Source organism: Manis pentadactyla, chromosome 10 (genome assembly GCF_030020395.1).
Source record: "Manis pentadactyla isolate mManPen7 chromosome 10, mManPen7.hap1, whole genome shotgun sequence".
Classification (NCBI taxonomy): domain Eukaryota; kingdom Metazoa; phylum Chordata; class Mammalia; order Pholidota; family Manidae; genus Manis; species Manis pentadactyla.
The window spans coordinates 94,194,707-94,210,779 of record NC_080028.1 but is presented as its reverse complement, the minus strand read 5'-3'; the positions used below and the strand labels follow the sequence as shown (position 1 = coordinate 94,210,779).

Here is a 16,073-nt window from a genome sequence, read left to right as displayed (position 1 = left end):
AGGGAGCAGCTTGCTCTGGAGCTCAGGAGGGAGGGCGGGTTCTTCTGTTGACCTGCTTGCCCAGGACCTCCAGCCTTTGGCCCATGTGGTTCATCATGATCCCAGAGCCCTGCCTGGCCCCCACAGGCTCTCCAGTTGTCCACTCATGGCTCCTGCACCTCCCTGCTTTGTGTCCCAAGAACCCTGTGTCAGGCCACCAGGAAGCCAAGGCTGCATTGTTCCCTTCTTCGTGTCCTGATAGATGTTTGACTTTCCCACTTGTTAACTGTTGCACCCTCGATTTGGGTGCCTCTCCAGGTCAAGGTCACCATCGAACCACATTCGTGCGTAAGAGGGAGGACTAGTTTGGGTATCTTGACAGCCCCTTCCCATCCTAAAATTCTGGTTCCTTGTGCAACTGAAGTCTTCCCCTGAACAAGAGCGCATCTCGCCATGAAATCAGAAACTCTGAGTGTGTTCTGTCTTTCTGCTCAGACCGGGAGGCAGGGACCATGAGGCCCCTCAAAGACAGGAGGGCAGCATTCCAGGCACTTTCCCCACTTGAGTAAATCCCATTCCCAGGCTTCCACCGGCTGTGGGCATAGAGGCGGTGAGTTCGCCTGTTCAAGACATACAAGGCACTCCTGTTCCAACCATTGCTGGCCATGCACGCTCTGTCTTCTAACTCACCACCTCTCAGCAAAACCACCTTCAAGTCACTGACATCTCTTTCTTCCCCTGTACAGCCAGTGCACTTGTCCCTGTCCCACAGAGGTGCCGTGAGGGTTAAACACTCTAGTGTGTGTGTAGGACAGGTTCCCGTGTATGTCAGACCACTGCCGCCTGCTTCCTAAGAAGGTCACCTATAATTTCCCAGCTCAACTGCCTCTCCCCTTTTTTCCCTAGTGTTCAACTCCCTGGACATGTCCCGCTCCGTGTCAGTGACAACAGCTGGGCAGTGCCGCCTCGCCCCGTTGATCCAGGTCATACTGGACTGCAGCCACCTCTATGATTACACTGTCAAGCTTCTCTTCAAACTCCACTCCTGTGAGTACACCAGGCTGGGGCCTCTCTTTGAGCTTCGGGCCAGAAGGGGGAGCCCAGCCTGGCCTGTCCCTGGAGAAAGCAGCTCAAGAAGAACAGGGCAGGGTGGAGATTTTGATGTGCCAGGGAAGCACCTGGCTCGCCGTGGTGGGGTCCATCATGGCCCTCCCTCCTCCTCTGGCTTTACCAAATCTCTGTCTATACATGTCCTGTGTTCTAGGAACCATACAGTTGATAACAGAAGTGGCCTAGACCCACAGGAGCAAAGCCATGGGTTCCAAAGCATTCATCAACACAGCTTCTTTGTACATACGGAATTTTGTACAGAAATAGAAAATACAAAGCAGAACTGCTCTAGGAAGTGGAGGGCCTACCTAGCCACAGACCCTGGGATACTTTCAGATTATATGTTGTAAACTACTGATCTTGCAAAAGTTCTTATGCTTCTGGTGCTGCTTGCTGGATGCAAGTGTGAGTCCTGTTCCTTCAGGGTCTATGTTAGTCTTTCTGGTAGTACAGGGTCTGCACTATGAAACCATATCCCAGATGAGTCTGAGTGGGTGGTCCCTGGGCCACACGCGGAGGTGGCCACCATGAAGGATATGTGTGTGCAGAGTATGGGATGCTGGAGAATGTAAAATCGAGACACGAGTGGATAATAGCAAGGTTTTACGGCACCAGAAAGGACAAGGTCACACTTGTAAAGTCCAGAGTGGGGATACCCGAAGACACACTGACAAGAAGCGGGGCTGGTCACACATACGACAAGGGAAGCAGCACTCTGACCCAGAACATTTTGTGGGAGGGAAGATGGAATTGGGTGGTCAGGGGTTAGAAGGGCTTTGGAGCAGTGGGCGTGCCTGCAGGAAGCGGGGGCAGGGACTATAAAATCCAAGAGAGGAGGGAAGGTGGTGCTGGAAGCTCTGAAATACAGAGGCGCTTTAATTGTTTCTGAGGTGCTATGGAACCCAGTAGCCAATAGAACATCCCTGCTTCCTCCTTATGAACTGGGAGCCCTTGTGACGAGAGACAGGTAACTAAGCATTTGGCTTTAATGGCAGAGCAATACACAAGACCCTCCCAGACTGCCTCTGGGCAGGAGAGCTGTGCGGCCGGGAAAGTGTGGGAGGGACACTCCATTCGGTACATACTTCTCCAAAACTACATGTTTTGTCTTGGAGTAGTTTCAGACGTACAGAAAATTGGCAAAGATAGTTCACACAGTTCCCATATATCCCAAACCCAGTTTCCTTTATTTCTAGTATCTTAAGTTAATATGATATATTTGTCACAACTAATAGACCTATATTGATGTTATTATTATTGACGGAAGTCCATACTTCATCCAGATGTCCACAGCTCCAGCCCGATGTCCTTTCATCACTGTCCTGGGACCCCATCCAGGTGCCACGTCACGGTAGCTGTAACCCTTCCTTGAGCGCCTCTTGGCCGTGGCCATGGCAGTTTTCTCAGACTTGCCTTGTTTTTGATGACCTTGGTCATTTTGAGGAGACCTAGTCAGATCATTCTGGGATGTCCCTCCATTTGAGTCTGTCTAATGTTCTTCTCATTACTGGACTGGGGTTAAGGGTTCTGTCATCTACTACACCTTTTGCCATTTCGAATTATCATGTACTTCCTATTTATACCAAATAAATGTCTCACCTATTCAAAAATTACTAGAATCTAAATTTTAAAAATAAGACAAAAAAGGAAAGGATCACTGAGTTGTGATCTGTAGTTGAAATACACAGAATCACACAACCCAAGAGGTGAAAAGACCTCCAAGCCCCAGCTCTGTAGGGGAGGCGACAGTGGCGCGCCCAGGGTCAGAGTTCGGGCAACCGCGTCCTGGCCCTGCACGCTGTGCCTCCCTACGGGCATCCTCTCAGGCACGTGTGGTGTGGCACCTCGCCCAGTGCGCACCCCTCTAGGGAGAACCCCAACTCCACCCTGCTGCTTGGTCAGGTCACTGTCATGGGCAGGGACACATACTCCAGCCCTCTGTGCCCAGAATGGCTCACACTCCAGGAACAAACAAATGATAAAGAGGCGCATTCCCAGACCCCCTGTGGGTCCTGTTGTGGTTGGGGGCACCTTGCTTACCAGTTCTGGGGCAGCTCAAGCAGGAATGCCCTGGCAGGACGGATGGCACCCTCCCTCTGAAGCCCTGCTGTAGCCCACCTGCCCTCTGGTTCTCTTCTCACGCCTTTCCAACTCCTTCCAGGTCTCCCAGCCGACACCCTGCAAGGCCATAGGGACCGCTTCATGGAGCAGTTCACAAAGTAAGTGGCTTACATGATGGAAATAAAAGCGAATCAAAAAGTGCTGTAAGATCAGTTAACCCATGTAAGAGCAGTTGCTTTGAAATAACTGAGGAATGAAGGTGTCTGCATCTTACAGCAACAAAGTGAAAAAAAATAACCAGGACAGCAGCGAACCTCCCAGTGGCTGGGGAAGCTTTTCAGTGCTCTGACAAAACCCATAGAAATGCATAGGACAAGGTGACTTCATTCATTCTTCACCTGCTTTCCCCCAGGGCTGCATCCTCTGCTCTTTCTTCTCCCTAAGTTCTCATAGTCTTATGCCATGTATGTGAAAAACAACCCCCAAATCTGTATCTCTAGCTGAACCTTCCCTCTGACTCCAACCTTGCATGCCCTATTGTGTAACTGACATCTTTGTACCAAACCTCAAACTTAAATCTTAGACTGAACTCTTTAAAGTTTCCTCCAAAAACTATTTCCTCCCCAGTCTTTTCTGTCTCAATAAATACTGCCACCAAACACGTAGGCCAGAAATCTGAACTCGCCGTTCTCATCCCAGCCATGTCCAATCTATCAGCAGATTGTTGATACTCTACAGATACATCAGGGCCCTGCTGGCATCTCATCTCCAGCTGCCATCGCTGTCCGTCGGGACCCTGCCACATTGACAGGTCACCTTGGACTTCCACTCCTGGCCCCCCTGCAGTTAGAACCACCTTGTAAAAACATAAATCAGTCCCATTATTATATTCCTGATACATAGCAGTTGATAAAGCATACAGTGCTCAACAAATATTTGAATGAATTGATAAGCTAATAGGCCAGCTGTCTACTCTGGAAGTGGGAGCTGTCTGACTGAGGGGTAAATTATTCTGGTGCATTTGGGAAAGAAAATTGGCGACAAGATGAGAAGTACAGCTCATCTTTCAATTGCATGAGCCCGAGAAGAGGGAGGGAATGAGAGAGAGAAGTGGAGGGCGGCGTGGCTTAGCCCCATCTGTTTTGGCCTTGTGTTTTTCCCACTGAGTTCTTCAACTGTGACAACAGGCAGAGCGTAGGTCCCAATCCCAAGCTTAGGCCTCTTGCTGGTTCCAGAGCAGCAGTCAGAGGACAAGTTCCGGGCCATGCTAATCCCCTGGTTCTCCTGTTCCATTTGAAAAGCTCCATATGTTTATTCTGTAATAAATAACTTATTAAATCCTAGGAGACAGGCCTGGGGGCTGATTTCCTGGAATGGTAAGTTCCAGTAGCTTATGAAAGACGTAGAGCCTATTACTGTTGCCTCCAGCCCACAGAGACTGTCTTGCGGTCAGGTGATTTTATTTCCTTTAACTTTTTCTAGCTTATGAAAACATCTCCCCAGGGCAGCCGCCTCACTTTCTCTTCCTCACAGACACAGCGGCTCTCTGAAGCCTTGGTGTCCTCGACTTTGGAGAAAGCAGCCATGTCATAGAGACAGTGCTAACCTCGGAGTCCGAAGGGCCGTCCCGAGACCCCGGGGGTTTAGTGTATTAGGCTGAGCTGGAGGAAATGCTGTGTGGCACAGTGCAGAGGTCTGGTGCACTTTCATTTCAGAGAATGCAGGTGGTGTTCACCACTTATAGGCCTTCCATGTTTACCGTCAAAATGGAGACTTGAGGATGGGGAAAAAATTTGGTTTCTTCCTTCCCGTATTTATCCAAGATGAATTAGGGACACAGTATAAATAGATGAGGACACACTATAAATAGATTGGTTTTTTCCAACAAATACTTGTTGAGCGATTCTTCTGTGCCTGGTGCTGTGGTGAAAGCTCTTCACAAGGTCCAGTCTCTGCCTTCCAGAAGCTTCTAGTCTAACTGGGGAGATAACAAATAGCTCTAAGACAAGGTCAGTCACTTAGGAGGTCTACATTAGTAATTAAGTTCCCTTCCCTTGTCCTCTGGTGAGTTAGTTGAACCCCCGAGGAGGTCAATTTGTTTTCATGTCACTCAAGAAGTTAATCTGACAGACAACAGCAGGTATTGTACAGTGAGGCAGACATCCCTGGATTACCTGCTCTTCCGAAGGATTCTGCAGCTTGAATCACTCTTTCCTCACCACTAGATAAGTGAGCACTGGCTATCAGTTATTTTCCCCTGTGGCATCATAATTGAATCCCAGTGCCACAGAGCCTGTCTCCTTGACAGGCCGAGCCTCTGGGCTGGGCAGGCAGGAGGAAAGCTGGGTGGTCGCCCTGTCCCCTGCCTGGGGCTGGTGAGGCACCCAGCACCCACAAGCCCTTCTCCACCCTAGGCTGAAAGATCTGTTCTACCGCTCCAGCAACCTACAGTACTTCAAGCGGCTAATTCAGATCCCTCAGCTGCCTGAGGTAAGCGTGCCCACACCCTGGGAGCGGACATCCAAGGTGCTCTCATAGAGGCTGGCAGGCCTGCTGGGTGGCACAATTTGAAGATACATCCTCTCTCTCTTCAGAACCCACCCAACTTCCTGCGAGCCTCCGCCCTGTCCGAACACATCAGCCCCGTGGTGGTCATCCCAGCCGAGGCCTCATCCCCTGACAATGAGCCAGTCTTGGAGAAGGATGACCTCATGGACATGGATGCCTCCCAGCAGGTGAGGGCCACTCCTGTTGTTCCCAAGTGCAGGGGAGCACAGAGCCCCGGCCAAGCCCCACTGGCCCTAACCAGTCAGCTGCCTTCTAACCCAGGCACAAGCCTAGACCCAGCACCCAGCCCTTTTGTCCCTGAGAAGGGCCATAAATGGATTTGAACCAAGTTAACAAAAGGTCCATTTTCACATGTCACTGATTTGATGCCCACACAGAACTCTCTGGATCTCTGACTTTGTTCTCAATCCTTTCTGGTCACTGCAGAATTTATTCGACCACAAGTTTGATGACATCTTTGGCAGCTCATTCAGCAATGACCCCTTCAATTTCAACAGTCAGAATGGTGTGAGCAAGGATGACAAGTGAGTCCCAGCTGGGGGAAAACAGGTGGTGCAGCAGCTCAGTTAAGCTGCGACCTGACTCAGCACACTTAACCAAAGAGGGATTCTTAATGCTATTTGGGCTTCTTAGATCAATGTCTTGACCCACACCTATTGGACTCTTTAATCCCGGAAGGGGATCAGATGAGGCTGAATTAACCTCCCTTGGGTGTTAGGTTGGTGTCTGGTGATAACTGAGGGTCTTAGAAGATAATCTGTGCCGTTTCAAAGAACTGTCCCCAAATTAACACCAGCTTTTAACTTCCTGCCCTAATCTCCTAGCTCACATTTAAAAGGCAAGGATGGAAGCACAGTGGAAGCAAACTTGTCCTTCTTTTCCCAGGGATCATTTAATTGATCAGCTGTACAGAGAAATCAATGGGCTGAAAGTGCAGTTGGAAAACATGAAGACTGAGGTATGAGCCGGGCTCCGATCGTCTTCCTAGCTTCACCATAACATACAGATTTTAATGCCACATTTGCTCACATTGATACTTGTTGGACCACATCTTGAGGTGGGTGAATAAGTAGAAATGCCAAAGCTGAGAGGATCTGGTCCTCACATGCTCTTGACTGTAATGCATTTCCATCGCACTTGCCTCCAGAGTGACGGAGTGAGCCAGGCTCCAGTGTCCCAGTGGGTATGGAGTCCCCGTGATCACCAGCAGCTAGAAGGCTGTGGTGGGAAAGACCTGTCCTTCTCACGTGGCAGTAGGAAGGTTTGATTTGTAACTGATGGCTGTTGGCCACGCCTGCCACTCAGCCCCCTGGCTGGTCAGAGGCCTTACTTACTGGGACAGGCAGACGTCCTCCCCTTCCTCACTCCAGCTCATCCAGCTCCCAGGCCATTCTAAAGGGACCAGTGTGCCCCTGTTGCCATGCCCTCTCGTTGCTAGATAGTGGCCTGTAGCAACCAAAAGTTCATCCCCTCTTGTTGCTGGTTGGCTGGCTTGTAATGACCAGAAGGCTCAGCTCTCATGAGTTCTTGGGCGGGAACTTGTCAGGAAATACTTGCTTATTTCGTGGCTGCTGGAAACGTGGTCAGACCTGCCTCTGCCACCCAGCACACCCAACAATGGCTATGTGCCATCAGACTCATTAACTAAATGCCTCCCACAGAGCCAGCGAGCCACACTGCAGCTGAAGGGCCGGGTCAGCGAGCTGGAAGCTGAGCTGGCCGAGCAGCAGCACCTGAGGCAGCAAGCAGCCGACGACAGTGAGTTCCTCCGGGCCGAGCTGGACGAGCTCAAGAAGCAGCGAGAAGACACAGAGAAGGCCCAGCGGAGCCTGACGGAGATTGAAAGTGAGGGGCTGTTGAGTGGGTGTGAGCTTGGGGCTGGGGGTGCAGAGTCTAGCCTCAGGAGGAAGGATGAGGCCCGGCAGCAGGGCCCCAGGCTTGCATGTGTCCCGAAAGCTGTCAGGAATGCCAGCTCTTGAGGTCAGGAGAGCAGATTGGAGTCCACCTGAAGGAGAGCCCCCAGTGAGGCTGGTGGGGAACGCACAGATGGGGAGTCATCTCCCAAGAGGTGACAGTGGAAGTGTATTGACATAGGATGTTTCAAGGAGAAGGTGTGTGCATTTGCAAAAAGAAAAGAGAGTCTTCTAGGGGCTTGGCTTATTGAAGGGAAGGCAGAGAGTCCACCCAGGAGGCTCCTCACCTTCGTCCTTGACAATACAGGGAAAGCCCAGGCCAATGAACAGCGGTACAGCAAGCTGAAGGGGAAGTACAGTGAGCTGGTGCAGAGCCACGCTGACCTGCTGCGGAAGGTAAGGCCTGCATGTCTGCTGTGCCTCGCACAGGCCCCGCCCCTCAGGGCAGATCCAGTGCTCCCATCAATGTCTGGTAGGTCACCACAGTTCTTGGGAGCCATGGCTTCCCAGGATCCCTCGCCTCCCCTATCTTGAGCTCCGCCCTAGATGCCAGCCCCACTTGCGTAATCCCCTCATCTTTTATTATTTTTGTAAATGCTTGAGAGTTGAGTATCTGAAGATGAGAGCTTTATTCTAGTGTCCCTCTGGGTAGGAAAGTGATTTCTGTGACTGACCCCAGGCCATTCGCGATCTGAATACTGTTGTTGGTTCTAGGAGGAAGAGATCCTTTAAGCCTGAGATAAAGCCAGCTCAAGACACTGTTCTTCCCTTACAGAACGCAGAGGTGACCAAACAGGTGTCTGTGGCCAGACAAGCCCAGGTGGATTTGGAACGAGAGAAAAAAGAACTAGAGGATTCCTTCCAGCGCATAAGTGACCAGGCCCAGAGGAGGGTGAGAGGAAGGAGACTGGCAGGGAAACGAGGGAGGCGTCCTTCCGAGTTGGGAGTGGGCCTTGAGTGCTGCACACATGGAAAGGCCTGTCTTACGCTCCATGGGCAGCTCTGTGGGTTGGAACCCCGTGAGTGTGCCAAAGAGGACACGGGACACAGGATGTCACCAGCATATACAGGGTTAGAGGCATGGAGTGATGAAGGGAATAGGTTGCGTGGGTACGTCAGCAAAGGCTTTCCAAGGACCAACCTCAAAGAGGGTTTGAAGAAATGTGAATATCAGAGAGGGGAATGACCATTTACAGAGACGCGGAGTGGGAGAACACCTGTGGGTCAGGGCAGGGCTGGCTGGCAGGGCAGGGTGGAGAGAGGGCTGACGGACAAAAACGGTGCCTGACACCTAGAAGAGTGGCTTTCATGCTCTTCTGTGACCCAAAGTAAAACACACATCTATCTAAGGAATAAAAGTTTCACAAAGCAACAGTTACTCTTATTAGGTGAATGCATTTGGGTATTTGTTTGCTCTGTTTATTCCATTTTTTTCTTTAAATGTTAGCTGTGCATTCTTACTGGGTCACAACAGCTCTTCAAAAAGTACCATTAGAAATCAAAGACGGGGAATTGTTTCAGAATGGTGAGGTTCAGCAGCAGACCAGGTATTGGGGTGCCTGAATGGAAGAGCCAATTGTACTTGAATGAGTATTAATGGGCTCAAACAGGACCTTTGTGAGATGTCCTTAAAATATCCCCCCTTGACATTCCCTTTAGCCAGAAGAAAGGTTTTGGCACCTCTTCCCCCACCCCCACTTCCTGTTGCAGTAAACGTGCCTTCAGAAGAGAACCCAGATCTCCCATTTATAGCTTGGGGGTGTTCACATGTGATTGTCCCTTGTAACCACCAGATCAGAGTGCTCCTGTTGTCCTCATCTTTCAGACTCAAGAACAGACGGAAGTCTTAGACAGCTTGAAGCAAGAACTTGCCACCAGCAAACGGGAGCTCCAGACTGTCCAGGGCAGCCTAGAAGTTTCTGCCCAGGTGATCATCCCCTCCTTCCTTGCCCCACCTCATTCTTTGCCCCTCTGGTTTTGGTGTTGCTGACACCTGGCACCATCCCCATCCAGCATCTGGCCAAGCTGGTCCCATCTGGGACAGTGTGTGCTCAGGGGAATGAAAGGTTAAAGAGAGATCACCTCCAGATCCTTGTGGCCTGGTGGTAGGTGGGGACTTCTGGGAAGGGGACAGTTTAACTCCCCAGCATCTCCTTCCTCCCCCATGGCCACCATTACAGTCAGAAGCCAAAAGGGCAACCCAGATGGCTGATCTGGAGAAGGAGCGGGCTGGGTTGGTGCAAACCATGTCTCGTCGCGAGGAGGAATTAACTGCCCTTCGGGAACAGCTGGAAGTCATCCAGCTCAAACTGGGCAGGACGGAGGCAAGTAACGATACCCACTTGGGCTGACCGGGTCAGGCCTCATGCCGGGGGCCTCAGAGTGAGGCTGGGGTCATGAAAGTGGTTTGGAGCCTTCTGTAGGCATAGCTCCTAAAGCCAGCATTCCCTGTGTTGCCCAAAGAGCAGATGAGAGATGACAGAGCTCTCTCGTTTTCATATGAAAAGAGATGCACCAGTCGTGTCTCCCCAGGAGTGGAGAATATGTTGCAGTAATCTGTCCCTATGGCCTCCTGTTCTCAGTGCATGCACCTGCGGACAAAGCTGGCATTTTTCCTACTTCCAGCTGGCTGGCTTGGGCCTTAGTAGCAACAGCTTGAACTAAGATGCCAGGAATCACAGCTATGTTATGGTGGATGCTACTTGGAAGGAACATTCAGTGGCAGACTCTCACCTCCCTGGACCCTTTCTAGGAATCTGTGTACCAGCTCGCAAAGGACCAACGAAAAAAGCTTCTGATGGAGTCAAGGAAGGCTGCAGAGCAGGTGGTCCAGGAGGCCCTGAGGCAGCTTGAGGAACCCCCTCTCATCAGCTGCACTGGATCTGCAGGTCCTCTGCCCAGGGGTGCTCAGCCCGGCTGCAAGCCAGAATCGCCTGGGGTGCCCAGGTGCCACCCTAAGAGTTCCCCCACCAGCTCTGTGGCATGGGGCCTGGACAGTAGTATTATCCAAAGCCCCCAGTGTGGTGACCACTGCTTTAGTGGGGGAGTCACAACTTGGAAATGCCCACTGGGAGCAGAGCCCTGATGACAATTTTGAAAGCCAGGATGGGGAGGTGAGTGCCATGTGTGCCAGCATCCTAACGGCATGCGGTGGCACGGCGGGCCAATCAGAGAAGCCCTGTGCCTGAGAGGGGCCTCAACACAGCAGGTGGGGTGCACACAGGCCCCGGGGCTGTGCGTCATGGGCGTAGCCCTGAACAGATCTCATCGCCACTCATCATCAGGCAGAGGGGACGTGTTGGCCAGGCAGCGGAGAGGGCCCGCTGAAGACAGGCAGACGGGAGGAAGCAGCTGGCCGTTGATTTCATTATCAGATAGAACGGCCTCCGTTTGGGGAGGGAGCCCATCTGTAAGTAAACAAGGGTTCCCAGTGCAGAAGCAGAGGGTCCCTCGCTTCTGAGGGAGGGAATGCCAGGAAACAGGGCAGCTGTGGGCGGATTCTGAGAAGAGATGTTAGGAGCTGGGTTTTAAGGAAGACAGACAGGAACCAGTGGAGAGGAAGGAAGCAGGGAAGAGCTGGCACCCGCTGTGCGCTTGCTGTGCACCAGGCTCCCTCAGAAGCTCTTCCCGGGTGTTGGCCCCGCAAATCCTCACAGTGGCATAGAGAGGTCGTACTACTATTCCTGTTTTCAGATGAGGGAGCAGGCACAGATGGCCTGAGATGGCAGCCAGTAATGCCAGAGCCAGGAGCCCCAGCCGTGCTGTCACCCGAGGCCAGGCTGTGACTCCTCCACAACGGCCTCCCTGGACCTGTGCCCAGAGATAGCAGTGTGTGACCGCAGAGCATGAACACAGATTAGCCTCATGCAGCCAAGGGCCTGGGCTCATGAATAATGGGAGCCCAAGGGCCTTGAAAGGTTTAACAGGAAGGCCTGGAACTTGATTCTTTGGCGGTAAGGAGACAGCTGCAGAGCCGGGGCTGGTGGTGCGCTTGCACTGGTTCTTGGCTAAGGGACCAGATAAGCTCAGGAGCAGAGCCTTTGAAGCCACAGTAAGAGACTCAGGTACCAGCGTAGCTGACAGTCTTTCCTGCCTCCTCACCTCAGGCAGCAGCCCCTCCCTAAGTAGGTTCAGCCACCAGGGAGCCACTAATGGTGAGGCAGCGAGCTCTGATAGCCGTGGCTCTGACTCTGCCCTGTCTGCCCTCTTGCAGATCACCTCCTCGCCAAGGTCAGGTCTGTTTCCAGCTGCATTGAGCAACTGGAAGAGAAATGGAGCCTGTATTGTGCCTCCCCGGACGGTAAGAAAGGCCAAGGATAGGATCTCACCAGTGACACCTGGGCAAGGTTCAGAAATGCTTGAATATGGAGAAACTGAAATATTGCTGTGCTCCAAGAAAGGAGTGTGTGACTCATAAATTGGGGAAGGAGGAGGCAGGACAGTGACAGCCCTCAGGCAGGGCTGAGAAACTTTCCTTTGACTCCTGGCAGATATCAGTGGGCTTCTCCACTCGGTGACCCTCCTTGCCCACTTGACCAGTGACACCATTATTCACGGCAGCGCCACCTGCCTTCGATCCCCACCAGAGCCTGCCGACTGTGAGTACCGGGCTAAGGGGCCCTTCACGAAAGAATGGTGAGCAGAGGGCCTGTCAAAGCCTGTGTCACTTTGCGTCTCCAGCACTGGCTGAGGCCTGCAAGCAGTGTGGCAAGGAAACCCTCATCTATCTGGCTGCCCTGGAGGAAGAGGGAGCCCCAGAGAGTGCCAACAGCACAGCCGTGAGGAGCTGCCTCAGCAAGATCACAGCCATTGGCGAGGTAGTAACACGATTATTACCAGGGAAAGTGGTTTTTCTTGGGTGTGCATGCTGATGATTTGCTGGGAATTGGGGATGGTCTGAGCCAGTTCTTGTTGCACTTTAAACTTGATTCTAGAAAGTGAGTTAGAGCTGAGAAGTCCCGTGATATTTGATTCATTGGCTCTTAATTGAGCATCTGCTGTGTGGTAGTCACGTGCAAAGGGATATCAAAGGATAAGCGCTATTTCCCTGTTTTCAAGGATTTTACCTGGTTGGGCAGGTAACACCTAAATGGAGATGATAGTATATTTATTCATTTAAATAAGGTGTAGTGAATATGTCTTAGATACTAGGAATTGTGGTAGGTGTAGTTATACAGAGACAAATGAGACATGGTCAAGAAAAGAACGTTCCATAGAAAAGAAAAGTAATGAAATCAGCCATTTCTATACAGTGTGATCAGAATGGAACTAGAGGTCTATTTTAAGAATACAGTATCAGGCAGCCTTTAATTAATTCCTTAAATGTGTGGTAATAGTAAGTACAGGGAAGGAGAGATCAGGGCCAGAGTTCAGATCCTCATCATCTCTTGTTTGAACTCTTAAAACAGCCCTCTGACTAGTTTTTCTGCTTCTGGGTGCTCTTTGCTCTGCTCTCTTCCAAAAACAGAGATCTGATTTTAATCCTCTTGCTTGATAACAAAAGTCAAATCATGGAACATGACATACAAGGACCTTGGCGACCTGGCCCTCATTCCCTCTCTGGGCCCCACCCGCCCACCACCTCTCCTGACAGTATTGGCGGCTGGCACTGTAAGGCACCTGCTTATCTGCCCTGCCCCCCAGAGAGTCCTCAGAAGTGGAGCCCCTACCCTCTTCATACTGTACCCTGGTCCCTGGCATAAAATCAGGCAGGTGTTAACACCTGGCAAATGTTTGGTTAACGGAATATGCACTTGGAGATTGCAAAACAGTTAAAGATTGATCAGGTTCACACGGGGAGAACTGGGCAATGAGATGGGAAATTGTGAATGTCTGGATGGAGGAAGGCAGTGGAGGATGGGGAACTGCTCAGCTTGCTTTCAGTAGGATGACATGACCAGGGTGCTTTTTTAGTGTTACTAAATGGGGGGGTTACACCCTCGGCATGATTAGCCCAGGCTGCCTTCTTTTGGCGATTGAGCATCTTCCCCAGTGTTACGCGGCATCAGAAACCCAGTGTGCTTGTGCAGAGTTCATACCGTGAGGAGAGAAAATAAATCTGTGGGAGCAAAGCAAAGTGTGATGGAAAGATCCCAGTTACTCCTGCCTGGTAGCAGGGCTGACAGATGCGTAGAGTCTCTTGTCAACACAGGACTGGGAAAGTGCTGACTAAAACTTGAAAAAATTCATGTAGTTGAATTTGAACTGGCTAAGAACTAAGGAATTTCTCAGAATCAGAGACCAAAAGGATGCTAGAGCCAGCGTGTGTCCATCTCTGGTGGCTTAGAGCTTGGATTTTAGTGGGCCACACATACTACAGAGGACACCATGAAACACAACCTAGGCCCAAGCAGGATAGAAGATCAGAATGGAGGCCTTCCTTCCCAAAAAGGAACGCCGAAGGGTCACACTCGGAGCCAATGGGAAAGAGCCTGCTCTGCAGAGAAGATCTTGTCTCAGCCTTGGTTCTGAGAAGAGAAGTAAACACAGCTGTCCAGACAATTCCTACCACAGGCCACTTTTCCATGGGTTCAGGGTCCGATTCCTGTACTGCCTGAAAAACCCCAGTGGAAAGTTAAGTCGAAAGTAGGTTGTTAGGGGCCCCAGGTACCTGGCAGAAGCAGATCCGTATTGTGTCTGAAGGAATTGCCTTTGACCCTAAACCTCAAAAACATTTCACCAAGTCCCAAGGGATATAAATCCACACTAAATATATTTGATGTGTTATTTAAAGAACTTTTCAAGAAGTATTAAAAGTCTGACAAAAGAATAAGACATTATCAGAAGTAAACAGATACATTGGGAAAACGACCACAGACCTAGAAATGAAAAATATAATCTCTAGAGGTAATAACTTCAATGGCAGTTATAACAAAGTTGAAGAATAAGTGAACTGGATGATAGAATTGAAGGAATCCCACCAAATGCAGCACAGATTTTGTTGTTGTTGTGATTATATATATGTATATTTATTGCTATATTAATCTACAATTACATGAGGAACATTATGTTCACTAGACTCCCCCATCACAAAGTCCCCCCACAAACCCCATTATAGTCACTGTCCATCAGCATAGTAAGATGCTATAGAATCACCACTTATCTTCTCAGTGTTGCACAGCCCTCCCTGTGCACCCCCTGCCACATTATACATGATAAACGTAAAGCCCCTTTCCCCCCACCCCCATCACCTCCCTTCCCACCCATCCTACCCAGTGCCTTTCCCTTTGGTAACTGCTAGTCCATTCTTGGGTTCTGTGATTCTGCTGCTGTTTTGTTCCTTCCGTTTTTGCTTTGTTCTTATACTCTATAGATGAGTGAAGTCATTTGGTACTTGTCTTTCTCCACCTGGCTTATTTCACTGAGCATAATACCCATTAGCTCCATCCATGTTGTTGCAAATGGCAGGATTTGTTTTCTTCTTAATGGCTGAATAATATTCCATTGTGTATATGTACCACATCTTCTTTATCTATTCATCTACTGATGGACACTTAGGTTGCTTCCATTTCTTGGCTATTGTAAATAGTGCTGCGATAAACATAGGGGTGCATCTGTCTTTTTCAAACTGGAGCGCTGCATCCTTAGGGTAAATTCCTAGGAGTGGAATTCCTGGGTCAAATGGTATTTCTATTTTGAACTTTTTGAGGAACCTCCATACTGCTTTCCACAATGGTTGAACTAATTTACATTCTCACCAGCAGTGTAGGAGGGTTCCCCTTTCTCCACAACCTCGCCAACATTTGTTGTTCTTTGTCTTTTGGGTGGCAGCCATCCTTACTGGTGTGAGGTGATATCTCATTGTGGTTTTAATTTGCATTTCTCTGATGACTAGCAATGTGGAGCATCATTTCATGTGCCTGTTGGCCATCTGAATTTCTTCTTTGGAGAACTGTCTGTTCAGCTCCTCTGCCCATTTTTTAATTGGATTATTTGCTTTTTGTTTGTTGAGGTGCGTGTGCTCTTTATATATTTTGGATGTCAACCCTTTATCAGATCTGTCATTTATGAATATATTCTCCCATACTGTAGAGTACCTTTTTGTTCTATTGGTAGTATCCTTTGCTGTACAGAAGCTTTTCAGCTTGATATAGTCCCACTTGTTCATTTTTGCTTTTGTTTCCCTTCCCCGGGGAGATATATTCATGAAGGAGTCATTCATGTTTATGTCCAAGAGATTTTTGCCTATGATTTTTTCTAAGAGTTTTATGGTTTCATGACTTACATTCAGGTCTTTGATCCATTTTGAGTTTACTTTTGTGTATGGGGTTAGACAGTGATCCAGTTTCATTCTCTTACATGTAGCTGTCCAGTTTTGCCAACACCAGCTGTTGAAGAGGCTGTCATTTCCCTGTTGTATGTCCGTTGCTCCTTTATCGTATATTAATTGACCATATAGGTTTGTGTTAATGTCTGGAGTCAATATTCTGTTCCACTGGTCTG

The 16,073-nt window shown here is 49.8% G+C and overlaps 1 protein-coding gene across 3 annotated transcripts in view; it reads left to right on the top strand.

Annotated features, from left to right (window-relative positions):
• Positions 1-16,073, top strand: part of HIP1 (huntingtin interacting protein 1) — a 154,438-nt gene that overhangs the window by 121,135 nt on the left and 17,230 nt on the right. For all 3 annotated transcript variants that reach the window (XR_008992192.1, XR_008992193.1, XM_036887297.2), the window contains 15 exons: positions 886-1,026; positions 3,251-3,308; positions 5,565-5,640; positions 5,745-5,885; positions 6,145-6,242; positions 6,604-6,676; positions 7,380-7,563; positions 7,939-8,027; positions 8,407-8,523; positions 9,457-9,558; positions 9,812-9,955; positions 10,384-10,519; positions 11,845-11,931; positions 12,122-12,229; positions 12,312-12,448. Coding sequence is in view for 1 of the 3 variants with exons in the window: in XM_036887297.2 (XP_036743192.2) it covers positions 886-1,026; positions 3,251-3,308; positions 5,565-5,640; positions 5,745-5,885; positions 6,145-6,242; positions 6,604-6,676; positions 7,380-7,563; positions 7,939-8,027; positions 8,407-8,523; positions 9,457-9,558; positions 9,812-9,955; positions 10,384-10,519; positions 11,845-11,931; positions 12,122-12,229; positions 12,312-12,448 (1,691 nt within the window). In the remaining 2 variants the exon portion in view is untranslated. The remainder of the gene's footprint in view (positions 1-885; positions 1,027-3,250; positions 3,309-5,564; positions 5,641-5,744; positions 5,886-6,144; positions 6,243-6,603; positions 6,677-7,379; positions 7,564-7,938; positions 8,028-8,406; positions 8,524-9,456; positions 9,559-9,811; positions 9,956-10,383; positions 10,520-11,844; positions 11,932-12,121; positions 12,230-12,311; positions 12,449-16,073) is intronic.